Raw genomic sequence first — 17,025 nt, 5'->3', positions numbered from 1 at the left:
TTGACTTTTGTCCTTCAAATGCAACTCTCCTGCACTGCAGAAACCAAAAGTGTTTATTCAAATGCTCATACTGCAAGTACCCTGCCAGCTACTTTTTATTTTGGGCAGTTAGATCCAAAACACTCTTCCAGAAACAGTGGGGCATCTGCAGAGGTGCCACTTCTTGGTCAGGTAGAACAGCTTTCTGCCCTTAGTGTTGCCTTGAGAATGAAGAACATATGGGCTGTGAATGTATTTTAGGAATGTACAGGGGAAGTGGCAGCCTTCCAAAGATAATGTCCGAGTGGTTTTTAATGATAACGCCTCTAGAAACATGACTTTGAAAAGACAGCATGCCTAGTTGTACACTTTTGGTTACTCTTAGAGTTGCTCCAAGCAAAATTATGGAATAAGTGAACTAGTTGGATTTTATTTGTTGGCCGTTTAGAATTTCAGTGGGTATGGAAAACTAACTCAGAACCAACAAAGACAAGTGGTGACAAACAAAATGAATTTATCATTATTTTTGGCATTGTTTACTTAAAAAACAAAATTTCTTCTCTCCATATGCAATTTAGCTGTTACCAAGATATTTATTTTAAGATTTTATTTGTCTGGATTGTTGTCTTTGGAGATAATTGTGGCAGTTGTTACGTGCTTACTATGTGCCAAGCACTGTTCTAAGCACTGGGGTAGAGAGTAGTCAGGTTGGACACAGTCTCTGTCCCACATGGGGCTGTGTCTTAATCCCTGTTTTACAGATAAGGTAACTGAGGCACAGAGAAGTGAAGTGACTTGTCCAACATCACACAGCAGATGGGTTTTGGAGGTGGGCTGTTTTGCCTCTTCAGATTCATGTGACCAAATCTTGGATTAAGCTTGACTGGGGATTGATACATTTGGACAGTGGATAGGTGGCAAAAGGAATGTTTTTTGCATACTGTCAGAGCATTGTGCAGCAATATCTCTTAGGCTCAAGAGCAAGTGGCTTGCCTCTAAACTTTTCCCTTACCCAAACCAGCTCCTTTGAAATCCCTCATTGGGCAAGCTGGGTTTAGCTTTGGAAGCTAATCTTTGTCACATTTTTCCCTAATAAGAAAGGAGTGATACCAGAAGTAGAAAACGAAATCAAAATGGGCCTTGTCTATTCAGCAAGCAGATCATGTTAGTAGTAGCCAACAGAGGTACGCTTTTACCTGATTGAGAGAATGTCTTGGATTTATTGGGCAGTAGTAAATTAATGCTGTATTTGGTAACAGAATCTCAAAAATCTTGTAATTCTGTAGTGCAGTCTCCTAAATAACTGTCTCTAGAAAATTCAGCTTGTGTTCCACAGACCAGCAGGTAATGTGGTAGGAAATAACCCACAGGATGAAAACTGAAGCATGTAATTCTGATAACATCAAAAATGCTTTGTTTGACCTTGCTTCTCTACCTACTAGTGCTACTGAAAATAGTGACTGAGCAATTCACATCAAGCTGCTATTGTCAGTACTTCTGCAGAAGAAAATGACAGTGGTATGATTGGAATAGCACTCCAAACAGATAAAATCAAAACTTAAAACAAAGCTGTTAGCTATAAATTGCCTCAAAAAAGAAACTCCATTTAATTGTGCTGTCCAAATTGAGTTTATAAGTATTTGTTCAGTGTGGGATGTGGAGGTAAATGAAATTTTCATTTCATTTACGTATTTTTACCTATAGAACATTTCATAATTTCGTAACTGTACCCATGAAACCAAAACTTCTGTACATCATTAAAGTCATTATTTAAACCTGTATGTGATGGTTCTGAAGAGTGAAGAAGGCTCCAGTCCCATCACAGGAAATGAATGAGTGAATCTTCGAGTTGCCAAGAACATTTTAATGCTTTCCTCAACACTCCATCTAACAGAAAACCTTCCAAAATGTAAAGGCATGGTGTTGTCCCAACTATGGGAGAAATCACTGCAGCAGTCATCCATGAAAAAAGAGAAAGTACCCATCCTGATAGCATACTGCTGAGATCATCAACAGCCTAGGAGGGGACCCCCTGCTTATGTACGCAAGCTCTTCCTCAACATATGATACATAGAGGAAATGCCATAGGATGTCAGAGATGCCACTGTCATCACCATCTTCAAGAAGAAAGGTGAAAGAGGACAGGTGGACCAATGCAAGGATGCAGTAAAACAAGCATCAGACAGTCCAGAATCCTAGGTGAAAACTGGGAATCACCTGCCACAGATCCAACGTTGTGCATTACAATCAAGAAAAGAGTGACTCCTTAGTATAAACAATAATGACATATATTAAGCACTTTTTGTGGTAGATACAAGAAAATCACACTGGACATGGGGTTCTCAGTCGAAGAGGGAAAAAGCAGCTGTCGTCCTCATTGTAAAGATTTTACTGGCGAGGGCTACCCTACCTAAGAAGTCCTTTCTGGCCACCTAACTTGTTAGCGAGCACATTCTGGTTGTTAATTGAGTCTGAGAACTGCAAATAACAAGGCACTCTGTTAGACCCATGGAAAATAATCAACAGTTCCTTTCGGTATGAAAAGTAAATCAGTCAGCCAATCGCATCTACTGAGCAATGACTGAAAACAATCAGATTAGGAGTGTAAAATGATGTTTTTAGGATTCCGAAAGCTCTCTAACTTATAACTCATAACTTTTCTTTTTAGAACAAATTCTGTACAACATAAAACAGGAGTATAAGCGCATGCAGAAGAGAAGGCATTTAGAAACTAGCTTCCAGCAAACAGATCCATGCTGTTCCACTGATGCACAGCCTCATGCATTTCTTCTCAGCGGGCCAGCTTCGCCAGGTGAGCCATATCGATATTTAATAATTAGATCTGCTGAGCACCTGGCGGCTTATTGGAATACGTCCTGATTTAGCATAGTCATTGGTCCTTTATTCTTCTGCTCAGTACTGGCCATTTTCTTAAATATCCTTTCTCTCGTAACTTCACAAAAATGCATAGTCACCTGATCACAGCCAATCAGTAGTATTTGAGTGGTTCATTCATTAATCATATTTATTGAGCGCTTACTGTGTGCAGGGCACTGTACTAAGTGCTTGGAAAGTACAATTCAGCGCTTGGGAGAGTACAACACAGTTAATAAAGGCAATCCCTGCCCTGCATTTCCTCTTTATTTTGGGAAAACAGTCTGTATTCTGAGACACAGTAGGAGTATTGAAGAAAGAGGTGTCCTTTCCTGGTAACATACCTTTCATAAAAAATAAATGTAAACTGCTTTGCTGATAAATGATGTGCTTGTCTATACACATACCCAGAGCAGCCTATAAATACATGCGTATATTTACCTGTAGTCTAAAACTAGGGGGCATATTAGGGGAGAAGTTTTAAGTGTGAAAATTTAGAAATATTTCAACATCTGAAGTCTAGGAATTCTGGCCCGAGAACATCAAATCTGAAAGGCATTTTAAAATGATTCAGAATTGTTTTGGCATTTCTGTATTTTCAATAGGCACTTCATCTGCAGCATCATCACCATTAAAAAAAGAACAGCCCCTATTTACTCTAAGGCAGGTTGGGATGATCTGTGAACGTTTACTGAAAGAACGTGAAGAGAAAGTCCGTGAAGAGTATGAAGAAATACTGACCACAAAACTTGCAGGTATGTGTCATTCTTCGCCTGTCTGATATGGCGAGGGGAATAGAGTAAACACACTGATGGGATCTTCTTGGTTAAGGAGGCGGGAAGAGGTGATTAGGGGAAACAGCCAGAAAGTGGTCCTCATTACTTAGATTGAAGAGATGGTTGACTTGTGGATCAGTCCTTAGAGAAGCTCATCAGAGAGGAGGGAATTGGTTATGCAGCAGCCCAAGAAAAAGGCATGGCAGTTTGTCAGGCTGGTAGTCTGGCGTCACCAAACATGAGCCCTGAAGTGAGAGGAGGGAAAGAGGGCTGTGAGGATGTGCGACTATGGTAATATTTTAAGTTACATTGATGACAATGTATCTCCTTCCTGGGGGTATGACAGCATTTTAGACTCCTATAATGAGCAGCAAAATATTTTCACTTCATTACACCAGAATCCCCTTTAAAATAACAAATTAGGGCTTAGCAGGAACTATAGTGACCCAGAACCAAGTAAAATGTTAGGCTACTTAGTAAAATGATTGGGTAATGTTTTTGTTCTCACCTGGTGGTGGGGAAAGATCTGCAGCGTGGCTCAGTGGAAAGAGCACGGGCTCTGGAGTCAGAGGTCATGGGTTCAAATCCCGGCTCTGCCAACTGTCAGCTGACTTTGGGCAAGTCACTTAACTTCTCTGTGCCTCGGTTACCTCATCTGTAAAATGGGGATTAAAACTGTGAGCCCCCCCGGGACAACCTGATCACCTTGTAACCTCCCCAGGGCTTAGAACAGTGCTTTGCACGTAGTAAGCGCTTAACAAATACCATCATCGTTATTATTATCTCAAAGTCCCTGGCTGGGCCAGGGCCACATCCTGCCAGCTTAGGGCAAGGAATGGAGCTGCCATCTTGGCTCACTTCCCATGCATTAATGGGTCCAGGAGGTTGGATGGACTAGCCACGGCAGCTGAAGTTATGTGCTTTCTAGACTTGGCAGAGCAAATGCATTTTACATTAGCTTTTCAGAGCCTATGACTTGGTCAGATGAGCCTTCCTAAATCTTTGCTCATACTAGTGGTACCTCTCAGGGAGCCAAGCCCCCTTTCTCACTCGTCTAGCTTTCTTCCCTGGAATTGGGCTGGGGAAAGGGTTTTAAAGGCCACAGCACAGTCTTCATGCATCAACTCCCTTGCAGGATAACCAAGAGATGAGACTGCCTTCTTGCAAAACAGTCTGGGAGCCCATCTCTTGCAAGCTGATATATTTTGACCTGCTCACGTCTTATTTTGTCTTTTTTAGAACAATATGATGCATTTGTGAAGTTTACGCATGATCAGATAATGCGACGATATGGAGAACAGCCTGCTAGTTGTGAGTATTTGCCTTTGAGTTTGGTAACCTGAACACATCTCCCCAAACTTTTGGTTAGAATGGCGGTAGGAACAATACTGACAAACAAGTTTCAAGCACTCAGTGGTATTTATTGAGCATTTACTATGTGCAGAAAACCGTACTGGGAACTTGGGAGAGTACAGTACAGCAGAGTTGGTAGGTACTGTCCCTGCCCACAAGGAGCTTACAGTCTAGAGAGGGAGACTGACATTTAAATAAATTATGGATATGTGCGGATGGGATGAATATCAAGTGCTTAAAGGACACAAATCCAAGTGCATAGGCAATGTAGAAGGGAAAGGTGGTAGGGGAAAAGAAGAGTTAATTGAAGAAGGCCTTCTTGGAGATGTGATTTTAATAAGGCTTTGAAGGTGGGGAGAGTAGTGGTCTGTCATTTATGAAGGGGTGGAGGGGGGATTTCAGGCCAGAGTGAGGATCTGGGCAAGGGGTCAGCAGTGAGATAGACAAGATTGGGGTACAGTGAGAGAGAAAGTCGGCATTAGAGGAGCAAAGTGTGCAGACTGAGTTGAAGCAAATCAGCAAGGTGAAGTAGGGAGGGGGCAAGCTGAATGTTGTAAAGCCAAGGGTGAGGTGGGTGGGCAACAACTGGAGGTTCTTAAGGAGTAGGGAGATGTGGACTGAGTTGAATAGGAAAATGATCCGGGTAGCAGAGTGGTGAATGGATTGGTTTGGGGGAAACAGGAAGCAAGATGGGATATGATAAGTGCAAAAGCGATGAGTAAAATGATAAACTCTGAGGAAGAAATATAACTGGGTGGTCTTTGCATCCTGGCACTGGGGACTGTCCCCTGCTGCCCAAAGAAAAGGGTTGGGAGGGTTGATACTTTTTTCCTCATCAGCAGGTTGTGACTTGGTTTGAATGTGAGGCTGGTCTTTTTTGACTAACTTTCTCTTTTTTTCCCCCCGCCCCCTCCACAGATGTTTCATGAATTACACTTCCTGCACCCGTGGGCTGCCCTGTTCCCTGTTGAGTTGTTGCAAGCGGTCCCCATTGAGACTTGCAGCAATGCCATACTCTTTCCCCCCTCCCCCCTGTGTGAACACAGGTTATTTCAAGCTTTTGTCAGTGGCAACCACTCTGAGGCAGCAACTGGTTTTGGAGTACTCCCTGATGTCAAATACCACCTGGATGTGGACCGTTGCTACCCGTATTAATACCAGTGGCCTCATTTGCTGTCTCATTACAATTTGGCTTCTTATGTTTAATGATATGTTTGAATGTTCTAGATTATGCCCTTCACTGGTTGTGTAAATAAAACTGTAGAATGACACTTCGGACTGAAGTTAGTGTGGTTTCAATAACTGTGCACTACAACCGAGCTGTAACCAGTCATTAATCATCTAGAATGTAATCCCGGGACAATTTTAAGCAAATAGCCCACAGTACTGCCTGTGAAATAGTGAAGGAGGAGGGCATTTCTGTATTCCAGGACTTTTTTGGGGTTTAAGAATGGGTTTATATGATTTCTTGTTTTTGTAGTTTTTATTTATTCTCTCAGTCTTTAACAAATGTTTATTGCTGCAATTTTTCAGTGTATCATTGTTTTACTGCCCTTGTAGTACTGGAATTTAGTTGGACAAATAAAACATTTACTTCTAACCTGTTTTTCTTTTTTAACTACGCAGGTAGCAGTTTCTGTTCAAGGACATAAAATGAACCTGATGCTTACATGCAGCCTCAGTGTTAGAGCAGGTTAGAGGTGGGATTTGGAAACATGCATTAAGTAATCAGGGATTTTGAGCATTACTGTAAATGGTATTTATTGAGCACTTACTGTCTATAAAGCACTGTGCTAAGCGCTTTGGAGAGTGCAACGCAGTAAGCTGGGTAGACGTGTTCCTTGCCCACCAGGAGCTCAGAGTTGAGGATGAAACTTATCTAGTTCTGAAGCATCATTTCAGATAGCCACAATGAAGGAGTTGCCTGACCACTTAACTGGCAATTATTGGGGCAGTGTTGAATGTGTTTCGGTGATATGAAAGGAATTTCAAAGACAAATGCATAAAACCTTAACTCTTTCTGACCACTGTAAAGTCCAACCAGACTGGGGATTTACCAAATGAGATTGAAGGGAATTAAGGGATGCTATTCAGTCAGAAAAAGACGGGGCATTGAACAGGGCCAGTCCGATGGTACAGTGCTCTGCACACAGTAAGCGCTCAATAAATGCAATTGAATGAATGATGGGTGTTTGACGCTCCAGGTTCCAGAGAGCCTGTCTCTGCCTTATTTCCAAATGAAAAATTCACCAACCCATGGTCTATATGTCATCCCTTAATTGTTCTACAAGCAGGTCAGCTAAGTGGGATAGTTCCAACCATTGGGGAAACTTCCCCAGCACTCGGAGCCACCACCCGTTATGAGATCAGTTCATGAGAAAAGAGTCAGATAAGCATGGTTCCCTCTCTTCCCACAGCTAGGTCCCTGCCAGGACCCCTTGCAACAATTGCATGTGGTATCTGGCCACGGTGTGTGAAAGCTGGGACCAGGTGCAGCAAATAATGAGATCAGCCTGTGGAGGTGAGAGAATATTTTATTTGCCCATTGTTCTAGTGACCCGGAGCTGAAAATAGGTGGTACCCACAGAAACCCCAATTCAGATTAGCTGTGTTAACCCCTGCCCCCTCCCTTGCTAGCTGGAAAACCCTGAAATGGAGGCATTGAGGGTAGCTGCTGATTCAGCCAGAAGTAGAGTGGCTCTCTCAGAACCCCATTTTGGCTTAAGCCCCTCAAATGCAGGAGGTGGCGGTTCTTGCTTCTGGCATCCCCGCAGGCAAGCCGCCTTTAACAGCCTCCCCATGTCAGCCTTGCCACGTGATCCGTTTTCTGCTTGGTGGGCTTTATAAACCCCAGGAGTTCTAGTTCAGAAACGGCTCTGATAAACCGAGCGCTGAGGATGGGGGCTAAGGAAACTCACCAGAGGAAGAGTTGGGATTAAAACAATCTGAAAAGCCGCTGACTGAACAAAAGCTGTTGGACCCAATGTAGCCCTAAAGTAGAGCTGCTCCAGCTGGGGTAAGGCAGGACAATGCAAAAAGCTCGTTTTAAAATGGCCTGTGGTCTGGCAGAACTGGGCAAAAAAAAATTTAAAAACCCCTGAATGGGGGCTTTCTTAAATTTCCCCGCTGGCACAACTGCTGAGATGCTTGCATTAACCTATTGGTATTCTCCTGGGGGAAAAGCAAGAGTGAGGTGAGCCTGGTTCTCTGAATGCAGCTGGACAAGAAAGTCTGAGAAACATCACTGGAATGGGACCACCCTAATTTTGTATTCAGAAGGACGGTTATCCCACTAATCCTTGTTTCCCCTCTTCTAGTTAGAATCTGAGCTCAGAATTAGCCACTGCCCAAAGTTCAGCCCCTCCCCGGGTGTTCAGTTTAGGATTAGCAGGTCCCGGAGACTGGGATGGAGCTTTGACCGTAAATCCTCAGCGCACACAAGCCTGGGGAAAGAAGACTTTTGGTGTGGTAGAGCGTTGCAAAATTGCATTTAAAAGGATACTGGATAATCTCATTGGTTTCTTCAGAGGCTGGGGTATTTGGGTCATCAGCGGCTGTCACCACTGTTGCAAAAGCCTTTGAAAAGGACCAGATCACAAAAATCAGAAGTTTTCTAACACTGTGCCCCAAACTCCTTTCACTGTTCACACAAGAGCGGGTCTCTTCCTGTTTTAGACTGTGAGCCCACTGTTGGGTAGGGACTGTCTCTATGTGTTGCCAATTTGTACTTCCCAAGCGCTTAGTACAGTGCTGTGCACATAGCGCTCAAATACGATTGATTGATTGATTGATTGTAGCCACCCAGCTCAAAGAACTCTGCCCAGGCAACGGAGGAAAAGGGTCCCAAAGTCAGAAGGGTTAGGGAGAAATCAATCAACCAATCGTACTGAGCGCTTACTGTGTGCAGAGCACTGTGCTAAGCGCTTAGTACAGAGAAAAGGGAACCCAAGGGACACTCCTTATTATCCAGCGCTTAGAACAGTGCTTTGCACATTGTAAGAAATACCATCATTATTATTATTATGGCAACTCCCAATTCACAAGAGCCCCACGCGAAGGACTTGGGGAAAGACCAAGTTAAGACAGTCCCAGCCCTCAACCTTAAACAGTCTGGCCCTCCCTGACTAACGAGGGCTGCCAGGGTCTTTCCTGCCTTCAGGCTGCCTTTCCCCCAACCATCCTCTCCAGACCACACTTTTCCCACCCTGCTGTCCATCTCCATATCCCATCTTGGCTAGTCAATGAAGCTGGTCACCTGGAGACTCTGACTTCTTCCCCCTCACTGCCCCAAAGGAAAAAAAATGCCCCAAACAAATGAGGGCTCAAGAGCAGGGCACCTCAGAAAAGTCAAAGGCAATAAAGCCACTGCAGGGCCCACCTCAGTATGCTGTCAGATCTCACCTCTGACCAGTCCACAAGGTTGATGAGCCTGCTACACTCCAGGTGGAGTTTGTACGCTATGCAGATGTCAGGTGCTACATTGGGAATGGAGCCTCCAGCCCTGTCCAGAGCCGGATTCTGGGGAGAGAAGCAACAGAAAGGTACAGTTTGACAGAACGCCATTCCGACTGGGACCATCTCTTTCAATGCAAATAAGGTCTGTCTTAGGTGCCCAACTCCAAATACCCTAAACCCATGGCTAGAAGCAGGGATGGGTGACAGTCCCCTGTCACTAGTTCTTTCTGAGCACCGGTGGCGCATTCACTGGATCAAAAGTGAATCAGGAGCAAATCCTTCTTCGAGGACTTGGATTTCCCCAAGTGTAAATGCCTTTGGGTACTGACAAGTGACAAGGAATTAGGAGCTTTTCTGTATAACTGTTCCCAGGGAGGGAGAGTTGGCCAGAAGGAAAGCTTGCCAGGAAAACCGTGTGGCCTAAGAAGAATAACAGGGTATTTACAGAAACCATGTTAGCCCAGATTCCAGATTGTGGGCCTTGGGGTTTAGAGCAGCACTTAAGAGTACTGCCCCTGTGAGGAGACGTCATAGGGGTTCTTTTAGACTGTGAGCCCACTGTTGGGTAGGGACTGTCTCTATATGTTGCCAACTTGTACTTCCCAAGCGCTTAGTACAGTGCTCTGCACACAGTAAGCGCTCAATAAATACGATTGATTGATTCCACAGCCCAGTCTTCAGGATAAAGAATGATTTACACATAAATTGGAATTTAGGTGGTCCCAGGCAGCATTGAAGTCCTTTGAATCAAGGGAAGAAGCTCAGTACATGACAGGAGAGGTGTAGGTGTGTGTATGTGTGATGGGGCTGGAGGGGAGAAGGAAGGGTTTGAAATATTCCCTTTCCTGCACGTTGTGGGTAGCAGTGGCATAGGCTGCCGCGTCTCTCTTTGGACATGGTCACTGGAGCTCTGTCTTCCAGTCCTGTGTTGGGATGAGTGTGTGTATGTACGAATGCATCCGTGCACCGTGAGGATTCAGCTTGTCCTGGAGGTGCTGTCCTCAACAAACTGCCCCGGGGCTTGTCTGTCTACCAGCCTCGGGGCTCCTGTTTCCCAGGACAAAATGTGGGAAAGGTGAAATTCCCGTTGAGGTTAAATTCTCCGGCTGGAACAGTGGGTAAGGTCTCAAGTTAATCCTGGCATTGTTGGTTTGTTAATTGTTTGTGGGAGGGAACTCAGCCATGAAAAATTCCCCTCCCTCCCTCTGCATGCCCCTGGGAGAAAGAATGCTGGACTCCGGGGTTTGTCTGGCACTCCTCCGCTCGGGTTAAATCGCGGCCGTACAAGTTACCCAGTTTCCCAAACCCATCCGCTAGCCGCGACCTACCGATATAACTGATCCCGTTGGGTTAGGGGGAACAGCTTCCAAATGCCCGCCCTTCCTGGACAGGAGGGGCTGGAGCCTTCCCAGCTGTTTCCAGCCCTGCCTCGGTTTCCTACCTTCAGATAGTAGTGGGGGTCGTTGAGAGCCGTGTGGAGTGCAATCCGGGGGGCAGCGTTCAAGTGCTTGCGCAGGGTGTGGGCGGCGCTGAAGTACATCACCTCGTGAAGGGGCTGCGTCTCGGGCGGCGGCAGATACTTTCTGAAATGGCCAAGGTCCAGCGGCAAGGGTCAGACACTCGGGCGGAGGTCGACTTCGGCCCACAGTTTGTTTTCAAGCGCGAAAATCACTGACATGCATGAATAAACCAGCATGGGAGTCAGAAGAACCTGGGCTCTAATCCTGGCTCTGCCATTTGTCTGCTGTGTGACCTTGGGAAGTCACTTCACTTCTCTGGGCCTCAGGTTCCCTCATCTGTAAAATGGGGATCAACTGTGAACCCCAGATAATTAAGTGTACTTACCCATTGGTGGGGCAGAGAGGGGCCCACCTGAGCTACATGAGACCCATTTGCTTTCCAGGCCTCTTTGCAATTTTTTTTATGGTATTTAGTATACACTTATTACGTGCCAGGCACTGTACAAAGCACTGGGGTAGATGCAATCATAAAATAATTATGGTATTTGTTAAGCACCTACTATGCCGGGCACGGTACTAAGTGCTGGGGTAGATACAAGCTACTCAGATTGGGCACAGTCCATGTCCTACATGGGGTTCACAGTCAATCCTAATTTTATGTAAGAGGAATATATTAATAAGAGGAAATAAGAGGAATTAATAGGAGTTTTAATAAGAGGAAATAATAATGATGGCATTTATTAAGCTCTTACTCCATGTACAAAGGACTGCTAAACGCTGGGGCGGTTACAAGTGATCAGGTCCCACGGGGGGCTCACAGTCTTCATCCCCATTTTACAGATGAGGTCACTGAGGCCCAGAGACGTTAAGTGACTTGCCCAGAGTCACACAGCTGACAATTGGCAGAGCTGGGATTTGAACCCATGACCTCCCTTCAAGGCCCTACTGAGAGCTCACCTCCTCCAGGAGGCTTTCCCAGACTGAGCCCCTTCCTTCCTCTCCCCCTCGTCCCCCTCTCCATCCCCCCCATCTTACCTCCTTCCCTTCCCCACAGCACCTGTATAGATGTATATAGGTTTGTACATATTTATTACTTTATTTTACTTGTACATATCTATTCTATCTATTTTATTTTGTTAGTATGTTTGGTTTTGTTCTCTGTCTCCCCCCTTCCAGACTGTGAGCCCACTGTTGGGTAGGGACTGTCTATATGTTGCCAACTTCTACTTCCCAAGCGCTTGGTACAGTGCTCTGCACACAGTAAGCGCTCAATAAATACAATTGATGATTGATTGACTGGGCTGCCAGCCCTCCCCAAGCTTCCCAGGATACTCAGGCTCCTCCCTTTCACTTTCAAGCCTTTCCCATATTTGCTCCAGAACCCAACAGTGCTCCTCGGGGCTGAAAGTAAAGAGCAGTTCTAAGCTGGATGCCGCTGACAGGAGGTTGCACAGAAAGGATGGGGGACAGGAAGGGAACCCACTACCTGCGGAAAGGGCCTAGATTAATAATAATAATAATAATAATAATGATAATTGGCATTTGTTAAGCACTTACTATGTGCAAAGCACTGTTCTAAGCGCTGGGGAGGCTACAGGGTGATCAGGTTGTCCCACGTGGGGCTCACAGTCTTAATCGCCATTTTACAGATGAGGTAACTGAGGCCCAGAGAAGTTAAGTGACTTGCCCAAGATCACACAGCAGACATGTGGTGGAGTCGGGATTCGAACCCATGACCTCGGACTCCAAAGCCCTGCTAGCCAAAAGGGTCACCGTGGTGAAGCAATTTTCACACCCAAATGGCCATTCCAGGACTTTCCTTTTTCCAGAGCCTCTGACTCCAGATCCTCTTGCGGTATCTACTACACCATGCTGCTCCTCAGGAAGCAATCCTGAACGGGCAGGAATGGCGAAGCTCAACTAAGGCTTCGTCTCTCCAGCTTCCATCTCCATGACATGGCAGTATTACAGAGGTGGGAGAGGTAAGGAAAGAGGGAATGGGCAGGAATGGCGAAGCTCAACTAAGGCTTCGTCTCTCCAGCTTCAACCTCCGTGACATGGCAGTATTACAGAGGTGGGAGAGGTAAGGAAAGAGGGAATGGGCAGGAATGGCGAAGCTCAGCTAAGGCTTCGTCTCTCCAGCTTCCATCTCCGTGACATGGCAGTATTACAGAGGTGGGAGAGGTAAGGAAAGAGGGAATGGGCGGGAATGGCGAAGCTCAACTAAGGCTTCGTCTCTCCAGCTTCCATCTTCATGATATGGCAGTATTACAGAGGTGGGAGAGGTAAGGAAAGAGGGAATGGGCAGGAATGGCGAAGCTCAACTAAGGCTTCGTCTCTCCAGCTTCCATCTCCATGACATGGCAGTATTACAGAGGTGGGAGAGGTAAGGAAAGAGGGAATGGGCAGGAATGGCGAAGCCCAACTAAGGCTTCGTCTCTCCAGCTTCCGTCTCCGTGACATGGCAGTATTACAGAGGTGGGAGAGGTAAGGAAAGAGGGAATGGGCGGGAATGGCGAAGCTCAACTAAGGCTTCGTCTCTCCAGCTTCCATCTCCGTGACATGGCAGTATTACAGAGGTGGGAGAGGTAAGGAAAGAGGGTGATGTATGATAGCCGTAAAGCCCTCTGGGCAGCTAAGGGAACCGTGGTGCGTCTTCCAAATACCCAGCTTGAAAGGTCAATTTTCCTCTGAGGAAAAGCAAGGCTGAATTACTCTCCTTGCCCTTGTATCAAGCCAGGGCCTCCGCGCACTAGAAAGCAGTGGCACTGGGGCGTCGACGGGCTTGGCCCCACTGGGGAAGGTCTCTAGAAACTCCGACGTCATGGCTGGAGTCTGGAAGGTCAGCTGGACTCGGAAGTTAACTGGGTTGGGAGGGCTTTTTCCACCCTCCCCACCTGTCGGTATCCTGGCACATATTAGGTTTCCCCGCTGGGCTTAGACTCCCCACCCTGAGGGCCGGCCCGGACAGGAACAAATCCCACTTCACTTTCCACTAGCTGTAAGACAGCAGCACGCCCCCCAGTTATTTTCCAGAGTTTCCAGCATCCCTGAAAGAATTCCAGCTGCCCAGGCCCAGGCGGAGGTATTTTAATAGCTCTGCTCCTTGATGGCTCAGAGCGTTGATGCTGCTGTGAGGCCGGGTGTCCAGCCAAGGAACGCTACGGAGCACATGCTGGCTGGCGGTCGGGAGCCGTCTGAGAATGGAAAGGAATCCTGAGTTTGCTTTGCGGCCAGGATGGAAAATTGGTTGGCCAAGTTCATTTTCCTGAGGCTGAACAATCAGAGCTTGATAAGAGGAGACCCTGAGAGGGACCAAAGGGGAAGACAGCCTCAGTCCAACCGAGAGAATCCACGCGCCCTACTTACTGAATGAAATCTCTTTCCCCTAATGTGCCACCTCCAAAGCGCGGCAGTCTATCCCTCGAGTGATACGGTTCTCCCTAGGCTTTATATCTTCACCCTTACTAGGTCTATTTGGATTCCTCAGTTAGTGATTCTAGGATAACCAACAGCAGGCCCCGGCAGAGCCCTCATTTCGTTTTTGTGGTATTTCATTCATTCATTTAATCGTATTTACTGAGCGCATACTGTGTACAAAGCACTGTACTGAGTGCTGGGGCAGATACAGGATAACCAGATGGGACAGAGTCACTGTCCGACATGGGGCTCACAGTCTTCCACTTGGATACACTTAGTACAGTGCTAAGCGCTTAGTACAGTGCTCTGCACATAGTAAGCGCTCAATAAATACGATGGATGATGGATATTCTTCTAGACTGTGAGCCCGCTGTTGGGTAGGGACCGTCTCTAGATGTTGCCAACTTGGACTTCCCAAGTGCTTAGTACAGTGCTCTGCACACAGTAAGCGCTCAATAAATACGACTGATTGATTGATTGTACTTCCCAAGCGCTTAGTACAGTGCTCTGCGCACAGTAAGCGCTCCATAAATACGATTGAATGAATGAATGAATGGATATGTACCCCACATTGAGCCCCACAGCACTTACATACACAGCCATAATTTATTTCTATAAATCTCTGTCTCCCTCTCAAGACTGTAAACTCTCCAACTCCGTTATACTGTACTCTCCCAAGCGCTTGGTACAGTGCTCTGCACGCAGCAAGTGCTCAATGAATACAACTGATTAACTGAGAGCAGGTACTGAATCCCTACTTTACAGACGAAGAACCCGAGACACAAAGAGGTTAAGTGACTTGCCCAAGGCCACAACACAGCAAGTAAGCTTATGGGACTTTTCCACTTTCCCAGAGGATAGGCCATTTATCAGAAATAACTCTCTGTGCCACTACCCTTCACTCCAACTAGGCTGGTAGTTTTCTACGATCTCAGCCCTCCTCTTCAGCGCTTCACAAACCACAGGCTCTCAATCACTACTAAGCGACCTGAGCAATGATAAGAATAACAAATAACAAAGAATAACAAAGAATAACAAAGCCCTTACTGTTTCCCAGCTCCTAGCCCTGTTTGCATTCTGCTGGCACTCTTTTCCTATACCCAAAAGGGTCAAGGTAGACTTCCACGGCTGCCACTCAAGCCCTTCACGGATTTTATCTAGCCATTGGCTTTTTTCTTTTTTTTTGCAACACACTGATGAGAATGAAAGAGGTGATGATAAGGAGGGCTAAGTTTCTAAAATCCCTTTTCACGCAATATTAAACAGGACGTTAGTGAGGCTCACGGACAGATACGGGAGGGGTCCCAGCGTTGTTCCACCTTGCTGAGGTGCAGTTGATCGGCCACCCTAGAGCCGCCTGCTCGAGCAGCTTTGTGGGGATTCTCCCCCTTTTAGACTGTGAGCCCAATGTTGGGTAGGGACTGTCTCTATATGTTGCCAATTTGTACTTCCCAAGCGCTTAGTCCAGTGCTCTGCACATAGTAAGCGCTCAATAGATATGATTGATGATGATGATGATGATTCTGGACACAGCCCTCAACAGACCCACTGGGTTTGGGGCCCGGCTCCCAAAGTCTGGTTTGTCTAACTGCTGAACTGATCTCTGGAAATGGAGGTTCCATTTTCACTCAGAAAACCGAGGACGCCTAGACCACGGCGAACTTCGGCCACTCTGGCCTACTTCTACATTTCCACTAAGGCCGGAGAGCAGTTTGGCCTCTGGCTCCGTTAATGATTGCCGTTAAAGCTGGCTGACTGATGGCCAAAACTGAGCCCCGGGGAGGTGGGGGTCGGCAATGATGGATATGCACCTATAGATCGCTAAGAAATGCAGTTCTGAGCCCACTGTTGGGTAGGGACTGTCTCTATATGTTGCCAATTTGTCCTTCCCAAGCGCTTAGTACAGTGCTCTGCACACAGTAAGCGCTCAATAAATACGATTGATGATGATGATTAGATCATAGAAGAACAGCGTGCCCTATTGGAAAGAGCACGGGTCTAATCCCAGCTCCGCCACTTGCGTGCTGCCTGACATATAACTTCTCTGTGCCTCAGCTTCCTCATCCGTAAAACGGAGATTAAGCAGCATGGCTCAGTGGAAAGAGCACGGGCTTTGGAGTCGGGGGTCATGGGTTCGAATCCCGGCTCTGCCAATTGTCAGCTGTGTGTCTTTGGGCAAGTCACTTCACTTCTCTGTGCCTCAGTTCCCCCATCTGTAAAATGGAGATGAAGACTGTGAGCCCCTCGTGGGACAACCTGATCTCCTTGTAACCTCCCCAGTGCTTAGAACAGTGCTTTGCACATAGTAAGCGTTTAATAAATGCCATCACTATTATTATTATTATTGTTATTTGGGCAAGTCACTTAACTTCTCTGTGCCTCAGTTCCCCCATCTGTAAAATGGAGATGAAGACTGTGAGCCCCTCGTGGGACAACCTGATCTCCTTGTAACCTCCCAAGCGCTTAGAACAGTGCTTTGCACATAGTAAGCACTTAATAAATGCCATTATTATTATTATTATTATTATTAATTATTATTTGTCTCCCTGTACTTAGACTGTGAGCCCATGTAGGGCAGGGACTATGTCCAACATGATTACCTTCTATCTACCCCTGTGCTTAGAACAGTGCTGACACGTAGTAAGCACTTAAATACCACAATTATTACTATTATAGGAAAGATGAGAAGGGGACAGGCTGAACATGAA

General features: G+C 46.1%; 2 protein-coding genes across 5 annotated transcripts in view; one reads left to right on the top strand and one right to left on the bottom strand.

Moving 5' to 3' along the window:
- AKIRIN2 (akirin 2) overlaps positions 1–6,582 on the top strand; it is a 210,366-nt gene extending 203,784 nt beyond the window's left edge. For both annotated transcript variants that reach the window (XM_038761132.1, XM_038761131.1), the window contains 4 exons: positions 2,648–2,791; positions 3,459–3,608; positions 4,869–4,940; positions 5,901–6,582. In XM_038761132.1, the coding sequence (XP_038617060.1) occupies positions 2,648–2,791; positions 3,459–3,608; positions 4,869–4,940; positions 5,901–5,911 (377 nt within the window). In that variant the 3' untranslated portion in view covers positions 5,912–6,582. The remainder of the gene's footprint in view (positions 1–2,647; positions 2,792–3,458; positions 3,609–4,868; positions 4,941–5,900) is intronic.
- A 913-nt stretch (positions 6,583–7,495) lies between these two features.
- The window catches only part of ORC3 (origin recognition complex subunit 3), a 64,963-nt gene continuing 55,433 nt past the window's right edge, over positions 7,496–17,025 (bottom strand). For all 3 annotated transcript variants that reach the window (XM_038760962.1, XM_038760963.1, XM_038760964.1), the window contains 4 exons: positions 10,879–11,020; positions 9,384–9,500; positions 8,485–8,558; positions 7,496–7,873 (listed from right to left, as the gene is read on the bottom strand). In XM_038760962.1, coding sequence (XP_038616890.1) covers positions 7,768–7,873; positions 8,485–8,558; positions 9,384–9,500; positions 10,879–11,020 — 439 coding nt within the window. In that variant the 3' untranslated portion in view covers positions 7,496–7,767. The remainder of the gene's footprint in view (positions 7,874–8,484; positions 8,559–9,383; positions 9,501–10,878; positions 11,021–17,025) is intronic.

The sequence above is a fragment of the Tachyglossus aculeatus genome, chromosome 19 (assembly GCF_015852505.1).
Source record: "Tachyglossus aculeatus isolate mTacAcu1 chromosome 19, mTacAcu1.pri, whole genome shotgun sequence".
NCBI classification, from domain to species: domain Eukaryota; kingdom Metazoa; phylum Chordata; class Mammalia; order Monotremata; family Tachyglossidae; genus Tachyglossus; species Tachyglossus aculeatus.
This window is presented reverse-complemented; position numbering and strand designations above follow the sequence as displayed.